At 39.9% G+C, this 22,363-nt stretch overlaps 2 protein-coding genes and 1 long non-coding RNA gene across 6 annotated transcripts in view; 2 read left to right on the forward strand and 1 right to left on the reverse strand.

The window, feature by feature from the left end:
• The window catches only part of LOC117506718 (ras association domain-containing protein 1-like), a 66,984-nt gene extending 58,736 nt beyond the window's left edge, over positions 1 to 8,248 (forward strand). For all 3 annotated transcript variants that reach the window (XM_034166287.1, XM_034166286.1, XM_034166285.1), the window contains 4 exons: positions 5,085 to 5,189; positions 5,272 to 5,563; positions 7,062 to 7,177; positions 7,270 to 8,248. In XM_034166287.1, the coding sequence (XP_034022178.1) occupies positions 5,085 to 5,189; positions 5,272 to 5,563; positions 7,062 to 7,177; positions 7,270 to 7,416 (660 nt within the window). In that variant the 3' untranslated portion in view covers positions 7,417 to 8,248. The remainder of the gene's footprint in view (positions 1 to 5,084; positions 5,190 to 5,271; positions 5,564 to 7,061; positions 7,178 to 7,269) is intronic.
• LOC117506720 lies at positions 461 to 21,788 on the reverse strand. Its single transcript, XR_004559536.1, has 3 exons — positions 20,693 to 21,788; positions 2,840 to 2,846; positions 461 to 479 (listed from the first exon to the last, which is right to left on the reverse strand). It is a non-coding gene; the product is annotated as an uncharacterized LOC117506720 (long non-coding RNA).
• Positions 8,288 to 20,570, forward strand: tusc2a (tumor suppressor 2, mitochondrial calcium regulator a). Of its 2 annotated transcripts, none has more exons than XM_034166289.1 (4): positions 8,288 to 8,404; positions 19,628 to 19,836; positions 19,932 to 20,052; positions 20,159 to 20,570. In XM_034166289.1, the coding sequence occupies exons 2-4, from the start codon at positions 19,688 to 19,690 to the stop codon at positions 20,222 to 20,224; spliced, it is 336 nt and encodes a 111-aa protein (XP_034022180.1). In that variant the 5' UTR covers positions 8,288 to 8,404; positions 19,628 to 19,687; the 3' UTR covers positions 20,225 to 20,570. The 2 variants fall into 2 exon arrangements, with proteins under 2 accessions (XP_034022180.1, XP_034022179.1); XM_034166288.1 differs by lacking the exon at positions 8,288 to 8,404 and adding an exon at positions 15,827 to 15,864 and having other exon boundaries at positions 19,620 to 19,836.
• Positions 21,789 to 22,363: the final 575 nt, after the last annotated feature.

Here is a 22,363-nt window from a genome sequence, read left to right on the forward strand (position 1 = left end):
AAAAAAAAAACCTCAAAATAGCTGGTATTTACTGTAAAAATCCTTGATACGTCTTTTTGTCTGAATTCTTTTGCGCTGACCCTCTTTGTGGGTGCTGCTGTAAAGCACAGCTAAACTCTGTTTTCATTTATTGATTAACAGTAAGTAGACATTGCATTCATCCAATCTCAGGATTGCTACTATTGATCTCAAACAACTTCACATTGATTTATATCCTTTTTACAGTCACGATTTCACCACAGCCTGGTTTAGTCCACGGCATTTGAAATGATGATGCTGTGTGTAATTTTTTAAAGCCTCAACAAAATTTTTTTTTTTTAATTATCCTTTTCTCTGAACTGGAAAAGTGATATATGGCAAACCTACATCTATGTAGAAATCATAAGAAACCTTCTCAGCCAATGACCGCTGGGATAGGTGCCTGCAACCAACCCCCCCCCCCCCCCCCCCCCCCCCCCCCCACACACCACACACACACACTCATAACTGGAGGGTTTAGAAAATTGATGAATGAAAGGATTGTAGGCTGATTTTTATTTTGCTGCATTGAACTATATTTAGAGAGCAGTGTTGGTGCACACCTCTTTGCCTTTGTCCATCTTTGTTACAAACTCTATGAACTCACTCATGTGTGGACCATGGTTGATCTGCACATACTCCCTCCATGGCTTGGTATTGTGTATGAACTCTGGATAAATTGCAAAGTTGAAGTAATGATGTAAAATACAGATTTATTATTGGGGTGACTTTGATTTTAAAGACTTAATTGCATGAAGCTTGACAGAAACTTGCAGTGAAATCAAAGCAGATGCCATCACGTGAGCGAGAATAAAGCAGTTGTGCGTTCACAGCACGTTTAAAAGTAGACAGGCTTTCCCACCTTGCAAACAAGTTGATTTAAGTTAGGCTTGATGAACATCAGGGTTCAAGCACTGAAGGAGTGATCCTAAATGTCCATATTTGTGCACTGAGTATGCCACACGTTTTTACCCATCAATCTGAGTTCACTGCGTGAGGCTGGAGCCAAAGTGAATGGGCTTGGGGTGGGGAGGGGATGAAGACAACTCTTTGCTGAATGTTGCAAAGTGGTGTGCTACTTATTATTTTCATGAAGGAGAACAACTCACTGATCTCTCTGGCTGTATTGAACGAGGGTTTCCTCCCATTGATGGAAGACGGCACGGTAATGAGCTCGGCCTCAGGTGGACTAGTTCCGTCATCCAGCTTTACTTCCTCTATGACACTCGCACACAATACTCCACATAGGCCTGTCACGATAAATTTTGATGGATGATATATTGCCTCCGAGAATATCACAATAAATGGTAATATCAAAATATTATCATTGATGCCATAAGACTGTTATGCCACTGATATAATGATAAGGCATTAGGGGTTAGAGGGTAAATACAAACTTTCATTTTACATTAAATGCTTTTGAACTGGATTACATGTACATGTGGACTACATGTCTTGTCATTCGTGCTGGATGAATTTACTTTGTATTAAGTGAATTTTTTTTGGGGGGGGGGGGCTGTCCCATGTTACACCCTACTTCTAAGCATATTTTATGAAAACCCTAAACCAAAACACTTTTACTGATTTGAGAGTCAACACACCTGTCAGCAGTTCCACATGTTCAATACAATTCATCATAAGCACATTTCAATCATTAATCAAACCGTATAATATTGTATCATTTCAAAACCACCATAAATCAATTGAACACCCATCAAAGCATAGACACACACATTTTCTTTCATTTGACATCATGATAAAACCCTTAAACACATTATGGCACAAGTATACACTTTATTCAACTTTATTCATTCCATACAATACCTAGTTCATTTAAACCTGCATGGTGTACATACTTCTAAACATTTGTTACTTTTTGAAAATAATGAACGAAAAACCGTTCAGTTTGGTAACTTTTAGCATTGTTAGCATGCAAAGCTAATCATGAGTAAAATAGTATATATTTACATTATTTACACCCGCAACATGTCATGCTAGACCTCTTTCAGTAGTTTGTCAGTTTTTAAAGTAATTAGATGTTACCCAAATGATGACACCATAAGACATCACCTTGTGCAGATTTAAAATCATTGTAGGCATTATCATCGATGGTCATCCTATCCGTAAAATCTTACACTAATTCATATAAAATGTCAGCTTTTGTAATTAGTTTGCTACGTTGATTGCCAAAACTTGCGTGCAGCAAACTGATCTCACGGGTTGAAATTCATTCAACACAAATTTGGATCAGTATGCTTTGGCTTTGTGGTTCATATTTCATAAGAAAAAAAAACTAAGTTAACCAATTTGGTGTATTCTTCCAGATTTTCTGGGCGGAATAATGCGGTCACTTTGCTTCAGCTGCATGCTGGCTGTTGCAGTGCCTACCCCACAGAGAGCAGGCCTGACTCCATCTCCTGCAGGAGACAGGAGGACTGAACGGCACAAATCATTGAAATGTTGGTGACTCAATGGAAACAAACACAGATGACATGCATGGACAGGCAGTTATCGAGGCCAGCAAATTGATCATTCATTTTTATATATTGAACTTGATATACCTCCCACATCGTGGTACAGCCATGTTCCCTTCCCTGTTGGTCCATAATATTAACCCTGTAGGAGTTAGGTTTTTTATACATTCCCTCCGTTTGCCAGAGGCCATAAGTAATTGAACAGACAAAATATAAGGATTATTGTTAATACAAGTCATCACTTTTATAGTCTGTTTTCTTTGGACAAGTTAGGGGTCAGTTGATACTTTAACACTTCCAACTGACTGAATATGTCTTTGACTTAATTTACATCAATCATTAAGAACTATAAATCTGTCTGGAGTAGGCAGTTTTTGAAACCTTAGTGACCACGCAAGAAGGAGACAAATGAGGGAAGCCACCAACACACCAATTCTGAAGTGGTTTGTCCTTCTGTGTTTGTTAAGCCTGGTTCACATGGCAAGATAATTAGGCCGATATCAGACCCGATCTTCCCCTTCAGACAATCTTAAAGACGCCCCGACAATTGTGATGATGCTAAAGATAATCTTATCAGATATTCCTGCCTTGTGTAGTGTGTTAAGAGCACTCTGATCTGCTCGGAAGGATGTCAGGAACGCTCCGATCGCAAATCGGGGATGTTCAACATGTTGGATTATCTTGGCCCGATATCGCAGTGTGTGTGGTGTCCCCCGACCCCAAACGAGCATACAGCCTGCTGAATGTGACGTGCAGCCAATCAGAAGCAAGGTGATGGATGTACGGAGCGGAAAATAAAATCAAAACAGCTGTTCTGACTTACCAGAAAGTCCGTCTGGCTGTGCTGTCTCCACTCCTTTAAAAAACGCCTTTTCCTTTTGTATTGTGTTTCCTCCCTCTGTTTTAAATAGTCCACAAACTGCCTCCATCTGTTTACTCTGAAGTGCGTTTACCCTCAGTAGGACTTTGCGAGATTTCCTGTCTGACCTGGGAATGTTCAGTGTGAAATCTGTTTGTGTGTGTGTGTTGACTTCACTGTGTGGCTGAACACCACACACGTATGACCAAACCTGTTAGATTTATGATTTTTTTTTTTTTCCTCCGACGTGCTTGTGGGTCCTCAGGTTTTGTAAGCCTACAGATAATTTCCTTCTGTGTGAATCAGGCATTATTGGTGAAACTATGCATGGTTCAGCTTTTGTCTATTGCATCACCGCTCACAGCTTCATGGTCGAGTGTCACAGAGAAGGATTGTCAAATCAGAAAATTAATCAAATCTACGACAAATACTCCCATGTGCTGCCTGGCAAACTACAATTTCAGTTATTTTTTTTAAAAAAATCCTTGATTCTGTTTTGAACCAGTTCTGAACTGTTATTTTCATATGGCTAAATTAATGGATGATTTGAATGTGTTTTACACAGTTCTGGATCATGCACCGAATAGCTAAACCCACTTTTAAACCATTTTAAAATGGTTTAAAGCCAGGTATGGTAATAGCTATTTGTGAACAGCTATCAAATTGTTTTTAAACCAATGGTAGGCAGATGCAAGTTGAATTTAAATGCTTTTAAGTTGAGATAAATTACTCCTTGTTAAAATTAACTGAACATCTTTAAATTTTGTACCGTTGGTTGAGGAAAACAAATAGTTTGAAAATGATCTTGTCTTTTGGGGGGGGGAGACAAACTTCTGTGCACTTGCTGCAGTTTTCTGCTACATATGGTTTTTCCAAGTTTCTCTACACCCCTGGGAGAAAAGCTGGCATATTGTATGAGATTTGTACTGGAGGTGCCTTGGATTTTCTTTTTATACAGGAAATTCCAGTCGACCAGTAAACACAGAAAGAACCCTAATTGAGGTAACGGCCTTGCAGATGCTCAAAGCCAAATGTGCATGAGCAAAGCATGACTAGGAGAGTGGGGGTGATGAGGCATCTGACTTCACAGGATATGTCTTCAAAACAAGAGAGGCCATTGTCTGTCGCTTGTGAGCTAGTCGAGTGGAGGCTATTTTTATATGAATACCAAGTTAAGGAATGCAGCAAGAACCGTTGGTCTCAGCAAACAGCTGCCTCTCCCCCTCCTTTAACTCCACCTCCACAGTAGGATAAGAGGAACAAATGGGATTGGCCAGAGCAGACATCATCGTTTTTGGCCTTCACTACGTTGAGAAGGAGTTCAGAAACTGATGCAACTAGTGCTTCCTGTACAGAAAGAAAATGTAACATGTTAGTCTCTCTTGAACAAAGTATACAGTAGTGGGTAACAACTTCTGTATAAAAGATGTGAGTCTCACCACTATTACCATCACATACACACTTCAAATATCTTATAATTTAGTGTTTGAATTGGATGCTTTTCCCTATTGCATTTTGTAGCCACATGTCCATGCAATAGTAGTGTGTATGTAAGGATATCGTATTTATTTTATTCTGTTTGCATAACATGCTTTAAAAAATTAGTTTGTTAAAAAAATTAATTGCTTGTATAGCTGTTTTTCCTTGTATTGCTGACTCGTTTATGGTTGAGACTGGAGGTCAGCGCTGACCCCTGGTGGTTTAATGCTGCAACTCTTTCACGTATTTTGCAGGATGAACAAACTGTACTGAATAAACAGGAGTTGACGACTGCAGATATTCAGCAGAAGGTGAAGGAATATAATGCTCAAATCAACAGCAATCTGTTCATGAACATAGTGAGTATTGCTTCACATCACACCCATGCTGTTAAATGTGAGTGCTCGTTATTCAGTGTATTTCTCTTGCATTTCTCAACAGAACAAAGATGGTTCCTACACTGGCTTTATAAAAGTGCAGTTCAAGCTGGTGCGCCCCGTGTCCGTCCCACCACCAAAGAAAGGGAGCGTAAGACGTGACACGGGAGGGAGGAAGGCTGGTGGTGTAAAGCGCCGCACCTCTTTCTACCTGCCCAAAGATGCATCCAAGCATCTGCACATCAGCTCACGCACTTCTGCACGAGAGGTCATTGAGGCATTGCTGAAGAAGTTCACTGTGGTCGACAATCCCGGGAAATTTGCTCTGTTTGAGCGCAGCGAACGCCACGATCAAGGTATGATGTTATCATTTAGCTAATAAGGAATAGGTTCACTTTTTAAACAATCTTAGTTCATTTAAAATGTGTTAACAAGCTTGCGTGATATCCCTTTTTGAAAATTTACTTCAGGACATTAATCTATGAGTGACCTTGGCAGCCAGTCTAGGAGTTTATTTAAAACAAACGCCCCCACAACCTTCTTGCTGTGAGGCACCAGTGCTAATCACTAATCGAATGTGCCGCCCACAGTTAATATACTGGTTAATATCTATGTTTCACAACCACAGAGTAAGACAGCAAACATCACGAATCAAAAGACCTGAACCTTTGGTCTCCTGCAAAGATATCAACAATCTTCAACCACTTCTGTCCAGCAACCTCTTGACTCCATAAGCTCTTCCAGGGCATCTCTTGATCTCAAAAGCTGAAGACCCAGAGGGATTGTCACAGCAGAGAAACATGAATCTCTAAACATTCAACACTTTTGCTGCATACAAATGCACTTCTGATGGCCGAGTACAGGAAGGCCTTGAAACCTTGGGTGTTGGTTTTGATCCAGGATTATTACAAAGCCAGACACTCCCAATTTCTCACTCAGCTTCTCAAGTGTTGGAATCAAGGAGTCATTGATTCCTCAACGATCACAGCGTTGTCTGCAATGCCAGTGTTGGTAAACCTTTCCTTGTCAACCAAGGCAGCTAAGCCAGTGGTTTCTACAGCGCTATCCAGCACCCAGTCCATGTTATTGAGGGTTGCTCTGAGTTAACGCTTATAATGTTTGAATATGAATGAGGTTGTATACAACCCCTGGCAAAAATTATGGAATCACCGGCCTCAGAGGATGTTCATTCAGTTGTTTAATTATGTAGAAAAAAAGCAGATCACAGACATGACACAAAACTAAAGTAATTTCAAATGGCAACTTTCTGGCTTTAAGAAACACTATAAGAAATCAAGAAAAAAAATTGTGGCAGTCAGTAACGGTTACTTTTTTAGACCAAGCAGAGGGAAAAAAATATGGACTCGCTCAATTCTGAGGAAAAAATACGGAATCAATCTGGCTCCAACCTGCAAAGCTGATCTGGCAACAGCAATCAGAGAAAGTTGGAGCCAGATTGATGAAGAGTACTGTTTGTCACTCATTAAGTCCATGCCTCAGAGACTGCAAGCTGTTATAAAAGCCAGAGGTGGTGCAACAAAATACTAGTGATGTGTTGGAGCGTTCTTTTGTTTTTTCATGATTCCATAATTTTTTCCTCAGAATTGAGTGAGTCCATATTTTTTTTTCCCCTCTGCTTGGTCTAAAAAAGTAACCGTTACTGACTGCCACTTTTTTTTTCTACAAAATTAAACAACTGAATGAACATCCTCCGAGGCCGGTGATTCCATAATTTTTGCCAGGGGTTGTAAAAGTGAAGTTTTCCTTTCACTTCTTTGTCCTTGGTCATTTAAAAAAAAAAAAAAATCTGTTTTCACACTATAAACTGAGTCCTTTTTCCTTTAATTTCACCAGTTTATCTACGTAAGCTGCCGGATGATGACCGTCCTCTCCATCTGCGCCTGTGTGCTGGACCCAGTGAGAAAGTCCTCAGTTTTGTGCTGAAAGAGAATGAAACTGGAGAGGTCAATGTGAGTGCATCTTGTGTGCTGCAATACAGAATCTAAAATGTCTCAAGATTAATTTATGTTTTATGTACATTAATGCACTTTCCTCTCTGCAGTGGCACGCCTTTTCCACGCCAGAGTTAAATAACTTCCTGCGCATCCTGCAGCGTGAAGAAGATGAGCATATCAAGCAGATAGTGCAGCGCTACGCTCTGGCCCGCACCAAGATGCAGGAGGCATTGGCCGGCTCCACCCCAGGCTGAGAGAACTCTTGGTTTGGGGTTAAACATGCACCTCTTGACTGGATCATAACCTCAAGATGACTGCATCCAAAAAAAAAACCCCCAGAGAACACGAATCAAAACGCCTCTTGGGTGTACGCGAGAGTGGAAGGGCGCAAGACAATGAGGAGAACGCTGGCTGCGAATGTGCGTGTGACATGATGCGAGAGTTGAGAAGTGCCTTACACCTGGAGAGTCTGATGTGCCTGAGAGAATGAGTTGAAGACTGGCAGATTAGACACGGTTTTTGTCCAGTAATGTCTTTAATTGCTGGACACAGTCTAGATATCCAATACACCTCAGCTGTGTTACTTTAACTTGACAGAGAATATTAGTGAAGATGAGAAAAAAAAAAAAAAATCTCATCGGGATAAGTCATCATCATTAAAATGAAGTGTGTATCTTTTCTGCTTTATTTTTCTACCTGATGTGCAGAAAGGAAAGTTAAAAACACATTTGTTGCTGAAAGGTATTTGGGTTGTTTGACTCAGTCTGCCATGTACTCTACACTACTAATGGGTGCAGGTTTTATTTTTTTTTATTATTATTTTTAATGAGTATGACTGACGTGTGGACATTTGTATGATTTTATGACTCAGAAAGTGGTGTCACTCTGACTGAAATCTTTCATTTTATATGACTGCAACCTGTTTTTCATTCCTTATGTTTGTTCAGTAGCTGTTTGTCTCTTATAAAATGTCACTTTTTTCTTTGTTCACTCTTTTCAGTCTATGCATAAAAATGGAACATGTTGACAAACTTGAAGTGTTAAAATGTGCACTGCCTTTATTAAAACCGTCCTTTGTGTTTCATCGTTTGAGTTGCGTGATTTGAATGTGCGTTGCGGGGAAACAGCGCCCCCTGCTGTCTGAAAGATTACCTGGTCACCTGTGTTAAAATCTGAATGGCTTATGCTCGCAATAAAAGTCAATATTAGCGGGTGCCTGACGAGTTATCTGCTTAGGATAAGGTACGATATTGATGTTGATCACGTCTTTCATTGAATTAAGTTTTATAGTTTTGGGACGAGACGTTTGACTTGATGTAGACAAAGATGTTTGCGGTAGCGAGTTGCCTTTTAGTAGCCGTAGCTAACATCCGTCAGTGTGCGAAGCTAACATGTTAGCTTAAAAAAAAAAATTACGTAAATATTCGCCACAATAACCCGTCGCGTGGCTTATAAAAACGTAGCAGTGTTTGTGTTATTTAGCAAAATGAATGATATTGATGTCATGTTAATTCATTCCGATTTGATGCATGTAACGTTTTGTTTTGGTTGGCTTCCCGTAAAGCTAGCATATCACCTTCCAACTCGTAGCTAGCTTGGTCAGCTCAGCGCTATGATCAAGTCTCGAGTTGGTAGATGATACGAGTAGACTAGGACAGTTAAAATACACAACGACCTGGATGTACTTCAAACGTTTAGTTTATGTGGTTCATTTAACAAAGGCAGTGGTTATCCGTTCGTAGCCGTATTCGTACGGGATAACGAGGTTACGTACTTGTATGTATTTGCTTTTAATAAGTATATTCCTAAAGTACATTAAGCACAACCACTAATCTTAACCATAACCTCTAACCCGAACAAAGCTGCGCTACGTACGAATAGAATTTGGACATATTGATTGACAGCAGTGTTAAGTCTGTTTTTGTCAAGTTAAACAAACTGCTACCTTTCCAATCAAAACTTTTCATTGATGAGGCTTATTTACATTAAATTCAGCGCTACTGTTCCCCATGTGCTTCTGATCTTTTTTAATTTTGGCGTGTTTTCACATAATTTTGACTTTTACCCACTTGCATATAAATGTCAGTTATGTTATAATCCAGTTTCATATGTCAGCTGTCATATGTATACAACCCTTGGCAAAAATTATGGAATCACCGGCCTCGGGGGATGTTCATTCAGTTGTTTAATTTTGTAGAAAAAAAAAAGCAGATCACAGACATGACACAAAACTAACGTCATTTCAAATGGCAACTTTCTGGCTTTAAGAAACACTATAAGAAATCAGGAAAAAAAAATTGTGGCAGTAACAGTTACTTTTTTAGACCAAGCAGAGGGAAAAAAAATATGGAATCACTCAATTATGAGGAATAAATTATGGAATCACCCTGTAAATTTTCATCCCCAAAACTAACACCTGCATCAAATCAGATCTGCTCGTTAGTCTGCATCTAAAAAGGAGTGATCACACTTTGGAGAGCTGTTCACCAAGTGGACTGACATGAATCATGGCTCCAACGAGAGATGTCAATTGAAACAAAGGATTATCAAACTCTTAAAAGAGGGTAAATCATCACGCAATGGTGCAGAAGATGTTGGTTGTTCACAGTCAGCTATGTCTAAACTCTGGACCAAATACAAACAACATGGGAAGGTTGTTAAAGGCAAACATACTGGTAGAGTAAGGAAGACATCAAAGCGTCAAGACAGAAAACTTAAAGCAATATGTCTCAAAAATCGAAAATGCACAACAAAACAAATGAACGAATGGGAGGAAACTGGAGTCAACGTCTGTGACCGAACTGTAAGAAACCGCCTAAAGGAAATGGGATTTACATACAGAAAAGCTAAACGAAAGCCATTAACACCTAAACAGAAAAAAAACAAGGTTACAATGGGCTAAAGAAAAGCAATCGTGGACTGTGGATGACTGGATGAAAGTCATATTCAATGATGAATCTCGAATCTGCATTGGGCAAGGTGATGATGCTGAAACTTTTGTTTGGTGCCGTTCCAATGAGATTTATAAAGATGACTGCCTGAAGAGAACATGTAAATTTCCACAGTCATTGATGATATGGGGCTGCATGTCAGGTAAAGGCACTGGGGAGATGGCTGTCATTACATCATCAATAAATGCACAAGTTTATGTTGATATTTTGGACACTTTTCTTATCCCATCAGTTGAAAGGATGTTTGGGGATGATGAAATCATTTTTCAAGATGATAGTGCATCTTGCCATAGAGCAAAAACTGTGAAAACATTCCTTGCAAAAAGACACATGGGGTCAATGTCATGGCCTGCAAATAGTCCGGATCTTAATCCAATTGAAAATCTTTGGTGGAAGTTGAAGAAAATGGTCCATGACAAGGCTCCAACCTGCAAAGCTGATCTGGCAACAGCAATCAGAGAAAGTTGGAGCCAAATTGATGAAGAGTACTGTTTGTCACTCATTAAGTCCATGCCTCAGAGACTGCAAGCTGTTATAAAAGCCAGAGGTGGTGTAACAAAATACTAGTGATGTGTTGGAGCGTTCTTTTGTTTTTCATGATTCCATAATTTTTTCCTCAGAATTGAGTGATTCCATATTTTTTTTCCCTCTGCTTGGTCTAAAAAAGTAACCTTTACTGACTGCCACAATTTTTTTTGTGATTTCTTATAGTGTTTCTTAAAGCCAGAAAGTTGCCATTTGAAATGACTTTAGTTTTGTGTCATGTCTGTGATCTGCTTTTTTTCTACAAAATTAAACAACTGAATGAACATCCTCCGAGGCCGGTGATTCCATAATTTTTGCCAGGGGTTGTATTTTACTGCTATGTGATTCTGTGCCATTGTAAGTATGTACAACATAATGATTAGTTCAGTTTTATTTGCATTTGTCAAAATCATTGTCTCAGTGGGGTTTTGAATTCATTAATTTGCAGGTTTTTTTACGGTGTATCCGGAAGTATTTACAGCACTTGTTCCACATTTTATGTTACAGCCTTATTCTAAAATGGATGTAATTCATTTTTTCCTCAGAATTCTACACACAATACCCCATAATGACAATGTGATTTTTTTTTTTTTAGGTTTTTGCAAATTTATAAAAAAACAAACAAACGAAGAACTCATGCCTAAAGTATTCACAGCCTTTGCCATAAAGCTTAAAATTGAGCTAGGGTGCGTCCTGTTTCCACTGATCATCCTTGAGATGTTTGTACAGCTTAATTGGAGTCCACCTGGGGTAAATTCAGTTGATTGGACATGGTTTGGAAAGGCGCACACCGGTCTACATATACGGCCCCACAGTTGACAGTGCATGTCAGTACAAACGAAGCATGAAATCAAAGGAAATGTCTGTAGACCTCTGAGACAGGATTGTCTTGAGGCACAAATCTGGCGAAGGGTAAAGAAACATTTCTGCTGCTTTGAAGGTCCCAGTGAGCACAGTGGCTTCCATCATCCGTAAATAGAAGAAGTTTGGATCCACCAGGACTCTTCCTAGAGCTGGCTGCCCATCTAAACTGAGCGATCAGCGGAGAAGGGCCCTCGTCAGGGAGATGACCAGGAACTTGATGGTCACTCTGAATCCAGTGGAACATCTCTGGAGAGATTTGAAAATAGCTGTGCACCGACACTCCCCATCCAACCTGATGGAGCTTGAGAGGTGCTGCAAAGAGGAATGGACAAAACTACTTGAAGATAGGTGCACCAAGCTTGTGGCATGATATTCAAGACTTGTGGCTGTAATTGTTGCTAAAGCTGCAACAAAGTACAGAGTCAACAAAGTACTGCAAAAAGGGTGTGAATACTTACATGTGATTTGTCAGTTTGCTTTTTTAAATTGCAAAAAAAAAAAAAAAAAAAACCTTTTTCATGTTGTCATTATGGGGTGATGTGAGTAGAATTTTTAAGGAAAGTAATTCATTTATGCCATTTCAGAACATGCAGAACCATCTCTGATCCATTATGGGATTGCTGAGAAAAAGGGAGAAGCCAAAAAAAACTTACGTGGTCTGTCCATAAATTAACGGTCCATTTATTTTTTTAAAAAACTATATGGATTTCATTCATATGTTTTTACGTCAGACATGCTTGAACCCTCGTGTGCATGCGTGAGTTTTTACACGCCTGTCGGTGACGTCATTCGCCTGTGAGCACTCCTTGTGGAAGGAGTGGTCCCGCCCCCTCGTCGGATTTTCATTGTCTGGAAATGGCGGAATGAAAAGGACTTTTTGTCCATCAGAATTTTTTCAGAAGCTGTTAGAGACTGGCACCTAGAAACCATTCAAAAAATGTATCTATCTTTCAGTGAAAATTTTACGGGCTTCACAGAGAATAAGGACTTTAACTACAGGTTTAAGGACCCCTTTAAGGACGGTCGGTGTGCCGCGCTGCGAGCTGCGACGATGCGGCACAAACCACTGGATCATTTCTAAGCTGATGGCTCTGTGGATACGAGACCGTTGTGTGCTCTTTCTCTGGTTATCACAAGACCTGGACATCAGCGATTTTCCGGCAGATTTCACTTTTAACAAGAGATTTTGTCATGGAATGCCGCGCGGAGGCTTCGCGCGTCACGACCGATTCGCTGATGAAGCGAGATAAAGGAACACCTCGGTTTCGGAGTGTTAGAGGACAAGTTGGGACATGTCTATCTCGGCTTTCAGTGCTTACCAGTCGAGTGACTGGTAAGCACACGGAGGTGTTCCCTTGTCTCGCTTCATCAGCGAATCGGTCGTGACGCGCAAAGCCTCCGCGCGGCTTTCCATGACAAAATCTCTTGTTAAAAGTGAAATCTGCCGGAAAATGGCTGTTGTCCAGCTCTTGTGATAACCAGAGAACGAACACACGGCGGTCTCGTATCCACAGAGCCATCAGCTTAGAAATGATCCAGTGGTTTGTGCCGCATCGTCGCAGCGCGGCGCACCGACCGTCCTTAAAGGGGTCCTTAAACCTGTAGTTAAAGTCCTTATTTTCTGTGAAGCCCGTAAAATTTTCACTGAAAGCCAGATAAATTTTTCGAATGGTTTTTAGGTGCCAGTCTCTAACAGCTTCTGAAAAAATTCTGATGGAAAAAAAGTCCTTTTCATTCCGCCATTTCCAGACAATGAAAATCCGACTAGGGGGCGGGACCACTTCTTCCACAAGGCGTGCTCACAGGCGAATGACGTCACCGACAGGCGTGGAAAAACTCACGCATGCGCACGAGGGTTCAAGCATGTCTGACGTAAAAACACATGACTGAAATCCATATAGTTTTTGAAAAAAATAAAAAGGTACGATACTTTATGGACAGACCTCGTACTTTACACATTTTCTATTTTGTCAAACAGTGTGTGAAGTCGGCTAGAATTATTTCCATAAGGGGCGAAGGATATCAATATGTATGTACATTCTTAGTTTTTTGTTCTTAATAAACTTTGGGAGTAGAATTTTGAGGGGAAAATGAATTTATTCGATTTCGGAATAAGGCTGCAACATAAATTGTGGAAAAAGTGAAGTGCTGTGAATACTTTCCGGATGCACTGTACAGAGAAACTGAATTAGGCATACAAGATAAATATGTAAAAACTGCAGACATTTATAATAATAAATCTGGTCAGTGTCCACATGTCAAGTAGCGATTGAACCTTGTGCTCAGAATGAACTGGTTCTGTATCCACTTTTCCCAAAAGTAGAGTTGATAATGTCAGTACATTACCAAATCATTTGGTTGTATGTTGCTGGTTCTAAGTATATGTATCCTAACTTCACATATACACACAGAAACAAAGTTTTACATCTTGAAGTGGACTTGTTTCATGTCAGAAGGTCCAGTAAGTGTTAACACCATTTTCAATATGAACTGATGTCTTTTATCTTCGGGAAACGTTTTATGGACATAGTGGAAGATAGACCCTTTAGAACAGCTTGTGTTTCAGGTATTGGTTGGTGACTATGTTGGCTATCATTAACTTTGTGTTAATTTTTGAAAGGCCCTTTTTCTACATTTTCACTATTTTCATAAGGTGCTGTTCATTTTTGGAATTATTTTACGGATATCATGCTAGATAGGCCATCAGTCAGTCGACTTGTGAATTTGTTGTCTAAATCTATCATTAATGCAGCTATTTTAATTTTTGAAAAGTTTTGTTTCTACAGGGTCAACACTGCTTTAAGAATGGCACTTTTGTCTCCATATGTTGAAACTAAGATCTCATTGAATGCTAGATTAAAATCACAATACTAATACACTGTTGACTTTTCATGCAGCACAATCATTCCATCCAAAACATACATCTCAGCTTTCTTCATGTTGGACATCTGACCAGCCAAAATTCCAAATTCCCTTTTCTTAAAGCACTAAAAAGTGGAACTAGAACAATCTGGTTGTCAGTGAATGATGTGTCACCTGGAAAAGGAGGGCCAGAGTTGAGTCTCCGCAACAAGGATAAATGACCTGCTGAACAGAGATGATGAAGTTTCTTAAAAATATCTAGAAGAAGGGTCAGAATGCTTGTATAAATTATAAGGTACATACTATTTAAATATATAATAGTCCCTTTGGTTGTGTTAAAACTCCCCAGCTCTTATTGTAATACTGTCCCTTACAAAGAACAAAATTGATATATTCCTCAATTTGAGTTTATTGAAAGTCACATTGAAAAACAGGCCAGAGACACAGCTTCTGAGAGACCCCGAACATGGCCCACAAGTAGCTTTTGTAAGAGACAGTGTAGGCAGTACAGTGAGTGGGTTTTAGTCTCAAAAACCTAATCTTACTGGCTCCCCACAGACAGAGGGAAGCCCTCCCTATATCTGAAGCCTGCACATGCGTAATGGCAGTGAAACTTTTTTATAGGAAAAAAAAGACAGTCTGACAACAGTGATGATATTGGCAAGAGCTCAGAGCTCAGAACACAGAATGGTGATTCTAAAAAAAAGAGAGAATGAAATAAATAATGCAGGAAGGGTGGAGGTGGTACTTTTTTTGACAGGTCTTTCGTCTAATCAGCTGCTAAAAAAAGTTTTACTATCTGTGACATCAGAAAAAAGTGATGATGTGTGGATTTTTTATTAGTGATTTTTTTTTTTTTTCTGAGAAACGTACATACATTTCAAATCTGAAAAACCTCACGAGGGACTGAAAATATCAGCTATTTTTAAAATAAATGTTTCCTTCTTGAATACAGTTAGTGTACTGTACGTTAGTAATGTAACACATTATTATTAAATATCCAGTGAGATCATCTTCAGTCTGATGAAAACGTCTGAAAATAATTTAATTTGTTGTTCTGGCTGAAGAAAAGTCCATGATGGGTCAAGTCTCAGCTGTACTGATCCGCGGCTGGCACGGTCAACTACAGGTGTAGTCAGTTCATTGTGGATCAAGTCTCTCCTGTGAATGGATCTTTTTCCACCGCGAGCCACTTTGTGCTGCAAGTTAAATGAATTGTAGTTCCTAGTTGTGCCTAGATAGAGAGAGTGGCGACATGAGTAAAAAAAAAAATCGGTCACGTGATTCCTGTGTTCGCTGTTAATGTGTCTGCATGTAAATCCAACAATTTTATTTATTTATTTGCTGAAAATGCCAGGTTGTGCATTTGGATGCACAAATAGACACAACAAGGGCTTCAAGATGTACAGATTCCCTTCAGATCTGAACAGAAGAAACATTTGGGAAAATAAAGTCAGCTGTGTGGGATGGAAGCCGACTTCATCGTCAAAGGTTTGAGAGGTAAATTTATTGTTCAGTCCCATGTACAGTAAAATTCACCTAAACTGCCATCGTATAAACCAGATATTTGCAGTCACCGGACAAAAAAAGTCCCAAAGTTTTTGTATTATTTTCCATGTAATAAACACCGTATATAACGGATTTTGCAGAACAGATTTTTTGCTCACGTCGGCTAAATTGTCCTGTCCAATCGCAGTGTATTGCCATTAAAAACCCTGAGCAGTCTGGACGTGCACAGTAATAGAGGTAGTTCAGCGCTCTGACACTTGCTGATTTGAGTAAAGCTGGACCGGAGTAATTTCCCTGATTTAAAGTCCGACCGTTTATTTTTTTCACATTGTGCTAAGACTGACTCGCAGCCTGGACGTGCACCTGTTAAATCAGACACAAAAGGATGTGATTTGACACTTACTTGCTTTCACTGCTTCATCTGCTATCATAGTAGTTTTTGCAGTGCACACGCTGATTACAAATGGATCAGAAATGGCCGCACATTTACAGCACAAAGTTGCTAAAAGAGGAAATTTTACAGCTTCCTGCCTTGTTCTTCATGCCATGCCCCCTACTAATCTGGCAGTAAACTGCATTATGACACCCACCAGTGTGATGGAGAACTTTGAAAGGGTCATGCCCACATCAACACTGCGTGGCTGCGGAGTTACGGAGTCATCGTATAAATCAGATATTTGCACTTTGCAGTCACCAGACAAAAAAGTCCCAAAGTTTTTGTATTATTTTCCAAGTAATAAACATTGTATATAATGGATTACATCTCTCAGCTGGCTTGGGAACGCCTTGGGGTTCCCCCGGAGGAGCTGGGGGAGGTGTGTGTGGATCGGGAGGTCTGGGCGGCTTTGCTTGAGCTGCTGCCCCCGTGACTCGACTCCAGATAAAGCTGAAGAAAATGGATGGATGGATGGATTTTGTAAAACAGATCCCATCCGATCTCAATGTATTTCCATTAAAACCTTTGCATGTGGGACCGGAGTCATTTCCATGATTAAAAGTCCAATCATTTATTTTTTTCACACTGTGCTCAAGACTCGGAGAGGCTGACGTGCGCGGTAGGCTGTGCAGTGAAAGTAGCAAAGTGTCAAATCACAGCCGGCTGTGATTTGACACTTTGCTGTTTTCATTCCTCCGTCTGCCATCATATTATAATAGTTTTTGCAGTGCGTGCACTGATTGCAAATGGATCAGAAAAGTTCCCATCTTTACAGCACAAAGTCGATAAAAGAGGAAATTGTGCAGCTTACCTTTGATTTGGAGGTGATGATTGTAGAAAGAAAAGCTTGTTGAGGGTCAAATTAGTTCAGAACAAAGCGTAATCCAGAGACGGAGAACTTTAAACTGTCACGCACATCATTGTATGACACGGAGTTACAGAGCTGCAGCTGCATAAATCAGGCTTTAAATTAATTAAATAAATCATCATAAATCGTAAATTTATGTAAATTTGATAGCTTAACTATTTTTATATTTATTTTGATAGCGACCTGTACATGGATGTGTTGCTGTATGTGGTTCAATGTTTTTAAAAAATGTTGAAAACAAAGTTTCATTCAGTAGTTCAGTGCAGTTGGGCCCACAATGGCGCCATGTTCTGAGTTGACGCTACTCTCTCTGTCTAGGCACACTAGTAGTTCCTCTTCTGCTCCTAACGTCTCAATCTACACGCGACAAAATTTCCATGATCCACAAAACAATAAAATAATGTGAAAATAGTCTGCTTTGCCTCCGTGTCAAGTGGAGAAGCCACTGACACTGTGTGCGTGCTCAGAAGTGTTCCACCTGTCAATCAAACGGATTCTGTCAGCGAAAATTAACTGTTCTGACAAAGAAAATACGGTACAGCTATGACCCGAACCACTCGGTGGAAACGGGGCTGTCAGTAGCCTGTAAAAATCCATAAAATAATGGGACTGTTAAAATAATGGTTCCGGCGCTGATATCACTTCCTACTCATCTAATGTCGGGACTCGCTGGCGCATTCCTGGTTTCATGTTGTCATTATAGGGTGTTGTGAGTAGAACTTTGAAGGGACAAATTTCCAAATACTCCATTTTCGAACATGCAGGATCATGTCTGATCCACTGTGGGGATGCTGAGAAAAAGGGAGAAGCCTGGGTCACCAGAGGCGCAGCTTCTGATGATGCTGAATGCGCAGTTCAAAATCTGAATATTTATCTCTTCAGTAACTGCGCACTAGGAAAGGATACATTTTAAACTGTTGTTTCATTTTAGTCTTAAATACTGTACTAAAAAACAAAAACAAAAAAAACATTACATATCATGTCACCTACACTTTAACTGTCTGTTGAGACTTTGAACCAGTTAAAACCAGGTTCCAGGCACTTCTAATCAGATAACAAAAGCAAATACTTAACTAACATAAAATAAGGAACGGACACAGATATTATAAAACAGTTGGAAAGCCTTGTGCTTTCCTACAACAAAGTGTTTTGAGAGGAAATCAAAACTCCTGAAAAGCAAGGATGACAGTGCACAAAGACATTACTATAGCCACCTTTAAATGTTTAAGGATCATGCAAATCATTATTATTTTGTTTGACTAATTTTTATTAAAAATATATTTCACATTTTGTGTTGTTAGCTTCAATTAATTTGTTCATATACATCCATACCTGCATTTAAGGCCTGCGGCACATTCTAATAAAGTTGGGATGGTGGGGGGGGGGGCAGTTTATTTTAAATATAAGGATTAAGTAATCACTTTTACAGCCAGGTTTCTTCAGACAAGTCAGGAGATGGATACATGAACATTTTCAAGTCACTGAATATGTCCTGGATATCATTTTCTTCAGTCATTAAGAAATACAAACACTATGGTACTGTATGGTAAAACTGTGTCACGTAGGCAGTTCTCAAAAATTGAGTGACCATGCTGGAAAGAGACTTGTGAGGGAAGCCACCCAGACAATTCTGAAGGTGTTATAGGCTTCCGTGGTTATGATTGGAGAAACTGCATAGTGCAACTTTTGTCTGTTGCATCACCAGTTATACACCTTCACAAGGAAGTGGTATAGAATGAGGATTTAAAAACAAAAAACATGCAAAATTTCTGCTGCTGTTTGTCAGAAGGTGCATGGGAACCCCTAGCCTAGATTTGAACTGTTTTCCTGTTTAACAATCCTCTCATCCCCTCCAGCATGAAGCTGCACCATTTCCAGTTTCTCCTCTCACAACCACAAAAATCTATAATTCTTTCATTGTTCTCTGCCTGTCTGTGTCTTTGGACAAGGCTGTTAATTTGCATTGTTCCAGTCCACCGTACTGTAAATGGGTATTGGTCTTGGCTGGGGAAGTAACCTGCGTGGAACTGGTGTCCCTTCCAGTCAGCAGGAGAAGTTGTATACTCTGCTTCACTCAAGGGAATCTGGAGATAATCACTGAGCACAGTATCAGAATGGCACACAAGTAAGACACAAACATGCTAATTGACATGGTCTCAGCTGGAGCATAATGGGAAATGGTATATATGGTCTCAACAGTAACACGGTCAATCCAGCTCCCTAAATTAGATGGCGCTACATTTGAATCTTAAATGTTTCCATGATTGGATCTATGATGAAACACTGTAGAACTGCACATTATCCCTTGTTATTTATGAATCTGCAAAATAGAATCAATGAAAAATTTGCTCTCCACACTTCTTTGCTTGCACTTAGTACTGAATGTCTAACTCTGGACGTGTCCTTTGTGCACTGTTTTATAAGGACTTGACTTTTCTTCAGGAATTAAGTGTGTCTGGCTTCAAACTGGAGTGGAAGCTTTAAGGAGAGACTATGCCTTATTTCTGAGAATGGGTGGAAGTGGATCCAAGTCCAGAGGTGTCTGGCCTTTCTCAGGCAGTGGAGCTGGGGGCGATTCTGCCAGCGAGGGGAACGAACAATCCCTGGCACGTCTTAAAGGCTGTAGGAATGCAACACCGTTTGTTTTCACCAGGAGGAGGTAGAGTACAAACTAGGAAATGTAAACCCAGTTAATCTAGTTATGGTACAGATTCGCTCTTGTGACATGTACTTCCAAACTGTACTGGCTTGTAGTTCTATGTATTATGATGAGGATGGCGACCTTGCCCACGAATTCTATGAAGAGACGGTGGTGACAAAAAATGGCAGGAAAAAGTCCAAACTGAAAAGGATCCAGAAAAATCTTATTCCACAGGTGAGCTCAGGCTTTATAGGCTAGTTTTTGGCCATTTTATGATTAGAGTAAGGAATGAATAAAAGGAATCACACGAACTGAGATAGAATATTGTTTTGTTTTTCAGGGAATCATCAAGCTCGACCATCCCTGTATTCATGTAGATTTTCCCATTGTTCTCTGTGAGGTGTGAAACATTTCACAGGATCAGCCTACGATGGAGCACCGCCACAGGTACACGTGTCAGAAAACAGTGGGGAGTGAGTCTTGTTTCAATCACAACATCACAGCTGCTACTGGAACTGTGACCTGGAGACATTAAGGACAAGTCAGACTGGCATTTTAAAAGGATGTTTTGAGTGAAATGAGCCACACCAGTGAAGGCGACTGCTTATGCAATGAGCGTCAGAGGTTGATCTGTTGAAGCAGGTACAGGTGTCATTCCCACTACCCAGCAGTTTTGGTATGTAAGCAGCCAGAGAATACATCAAATGAAGCTATATTTCTCCTGAACTTTGCAAGTAATAATGTTCATGTGAAAAAGCTTTAATGGTTTCTGCCTTCTGTGAAATGTGCACATGTGGAATTGTGAATTTGTGCTAGATAAAGCTACAGAGAAAGACAATGAAGGACTGAGAAATTTGTTGCATGGTACAAACACACATATATAGGTGTGTGTATGTGTCATGTTTCAGTGTTGTCATCTTTGAGTGTAACTGGAGCTCAGACCTGCACTAGTGATCATATTGTAAATATTTTGTTTTTTAGTTGGAAAAACTTGAATAAATGGTTTACTGAGCAAAGTATGCTGAGCCATGAAATAGTATATTTGCAAACACCTGGGCCATCGAGTCACACTGTGTTTTATATTTGGGATCAAGCAGTATTTGCATCAATAGTAAGCGAGCAGTGAGGCGTCTTAGATTGAAGGAAACTGATGTCATGTAGAACATGAAAGCACCAGCTCTACTGAAGGGGGGAAAAAAAGCATCTTCAGAGTGAAAACCTTTAATTATAGTTTTTCAAAATCTGTCGGAAGGGCTGAGGTTACATTTAATCCACTTTTTCATATGTAGCCAACAATCTTTGCATTTCCATGACAGCTGTATGACCCTGACATCAACAGAGGCTTATTTTTAGCTTCTTTTTTTCATCAGTTGCATTTTCTTTTTTTCTCTCTCTGTCCTTGCAGCGGTATGAGTCTCCAGACTTTCTCCACTACATATAATATTTCCTAGGCTTCACGCATGTTGGAGCAAAGAAATGACTTCTCCACAATACTGGAGGTACAACACCTCTAGATGGCAGCAGAAGGCTATGCTTTGAAACTCATTGGTTCATATTTTTGATTATGAAGAAGAAGATGGGTCTTTATTGACATTGTGCATTCAGACTGCAAAATTTGTCACCTGCATTTAAACCATCCTAACTACAGTTAGACACAATCCAGCTATTAGGAGCAATGGACAGCCACAGTCCAACACCCGGGGCCAACTCCAGATGGAGGGACACTGCTTTGGTCAGGGATAGAGAAGGAGAAGACCCTAAAGAAGCATGTTTGCTAGTGGGAGGAAACCCACAGGGAGAATATGCAAACTCCACACAGGCAAGACCAGGTGGGAACAATCCCACGACCTTGCTGTGAGGCAGCACTGCTAACCACTAAGCCACCATGCTGCCCACCTGTCCGGTGTGCATCCAGACTTGTCTCTTACCCGGTGTTCACTGAAATATATTCCAAACCCCAAGAGATGGTGAACGGACATAAAGCTGATTATGCAGGATGTTTTTGTGTGTGTGATCACTGATATTTATTGTGGGCAATTAGATTGTATTAAAGTCTTTTGAAGCCAGTTGATGTGGTAACAACAAAGTTTGTTCTGCCAAAATAAACTTGTTACTGGTGATACAGTTGACAAAAAGCCCACAATAAACGGGCAGGACTTCCTTCAGAGGCATTCTCTATGTCTGTAATTGTGTGGAATGTGGTTGGGTGTGTTTTTGGACCAGAGGTCAGTCACTTTGATTTATTTCCTCTCCGCTGGTCTTTGATGTTATTCTGAAGGTCTGAGCTGTATTAAAAGAACAAATCCTTTCTCGTAGAATCTTCACAAATTTATAGATTTGATGAACACAAGACTACTTTTAAGTGACAGTTCAGAACCATGTAGCTGTGGTTGAAAAGAGTCATGCATTAGCAGCGATATGGAAATATAATTAAAAACACATTAACTAGAAGGGTACTTAGAACTACTTGCACTTTGTGTTTATCTAGATTATCATTATAAAGTTTTATGATGTCATAAGAGATCACAAGACATTCAATGTTACA

This window comes from Thalassophryne amazonica, chromosome 3 (genome assembly GCF_902500255.1).
Source record: "Thalassophryne amazonica chromosome 3, fThaAma1.1, whole genome shotgun sequence".
Lineage (NCBI taxonomy): Eukaryota > Metazoa > Chordata > Actinopteri > Batrachoidiformes > Batrachoididae > Thalassophryne > Thalassophryne amazonica.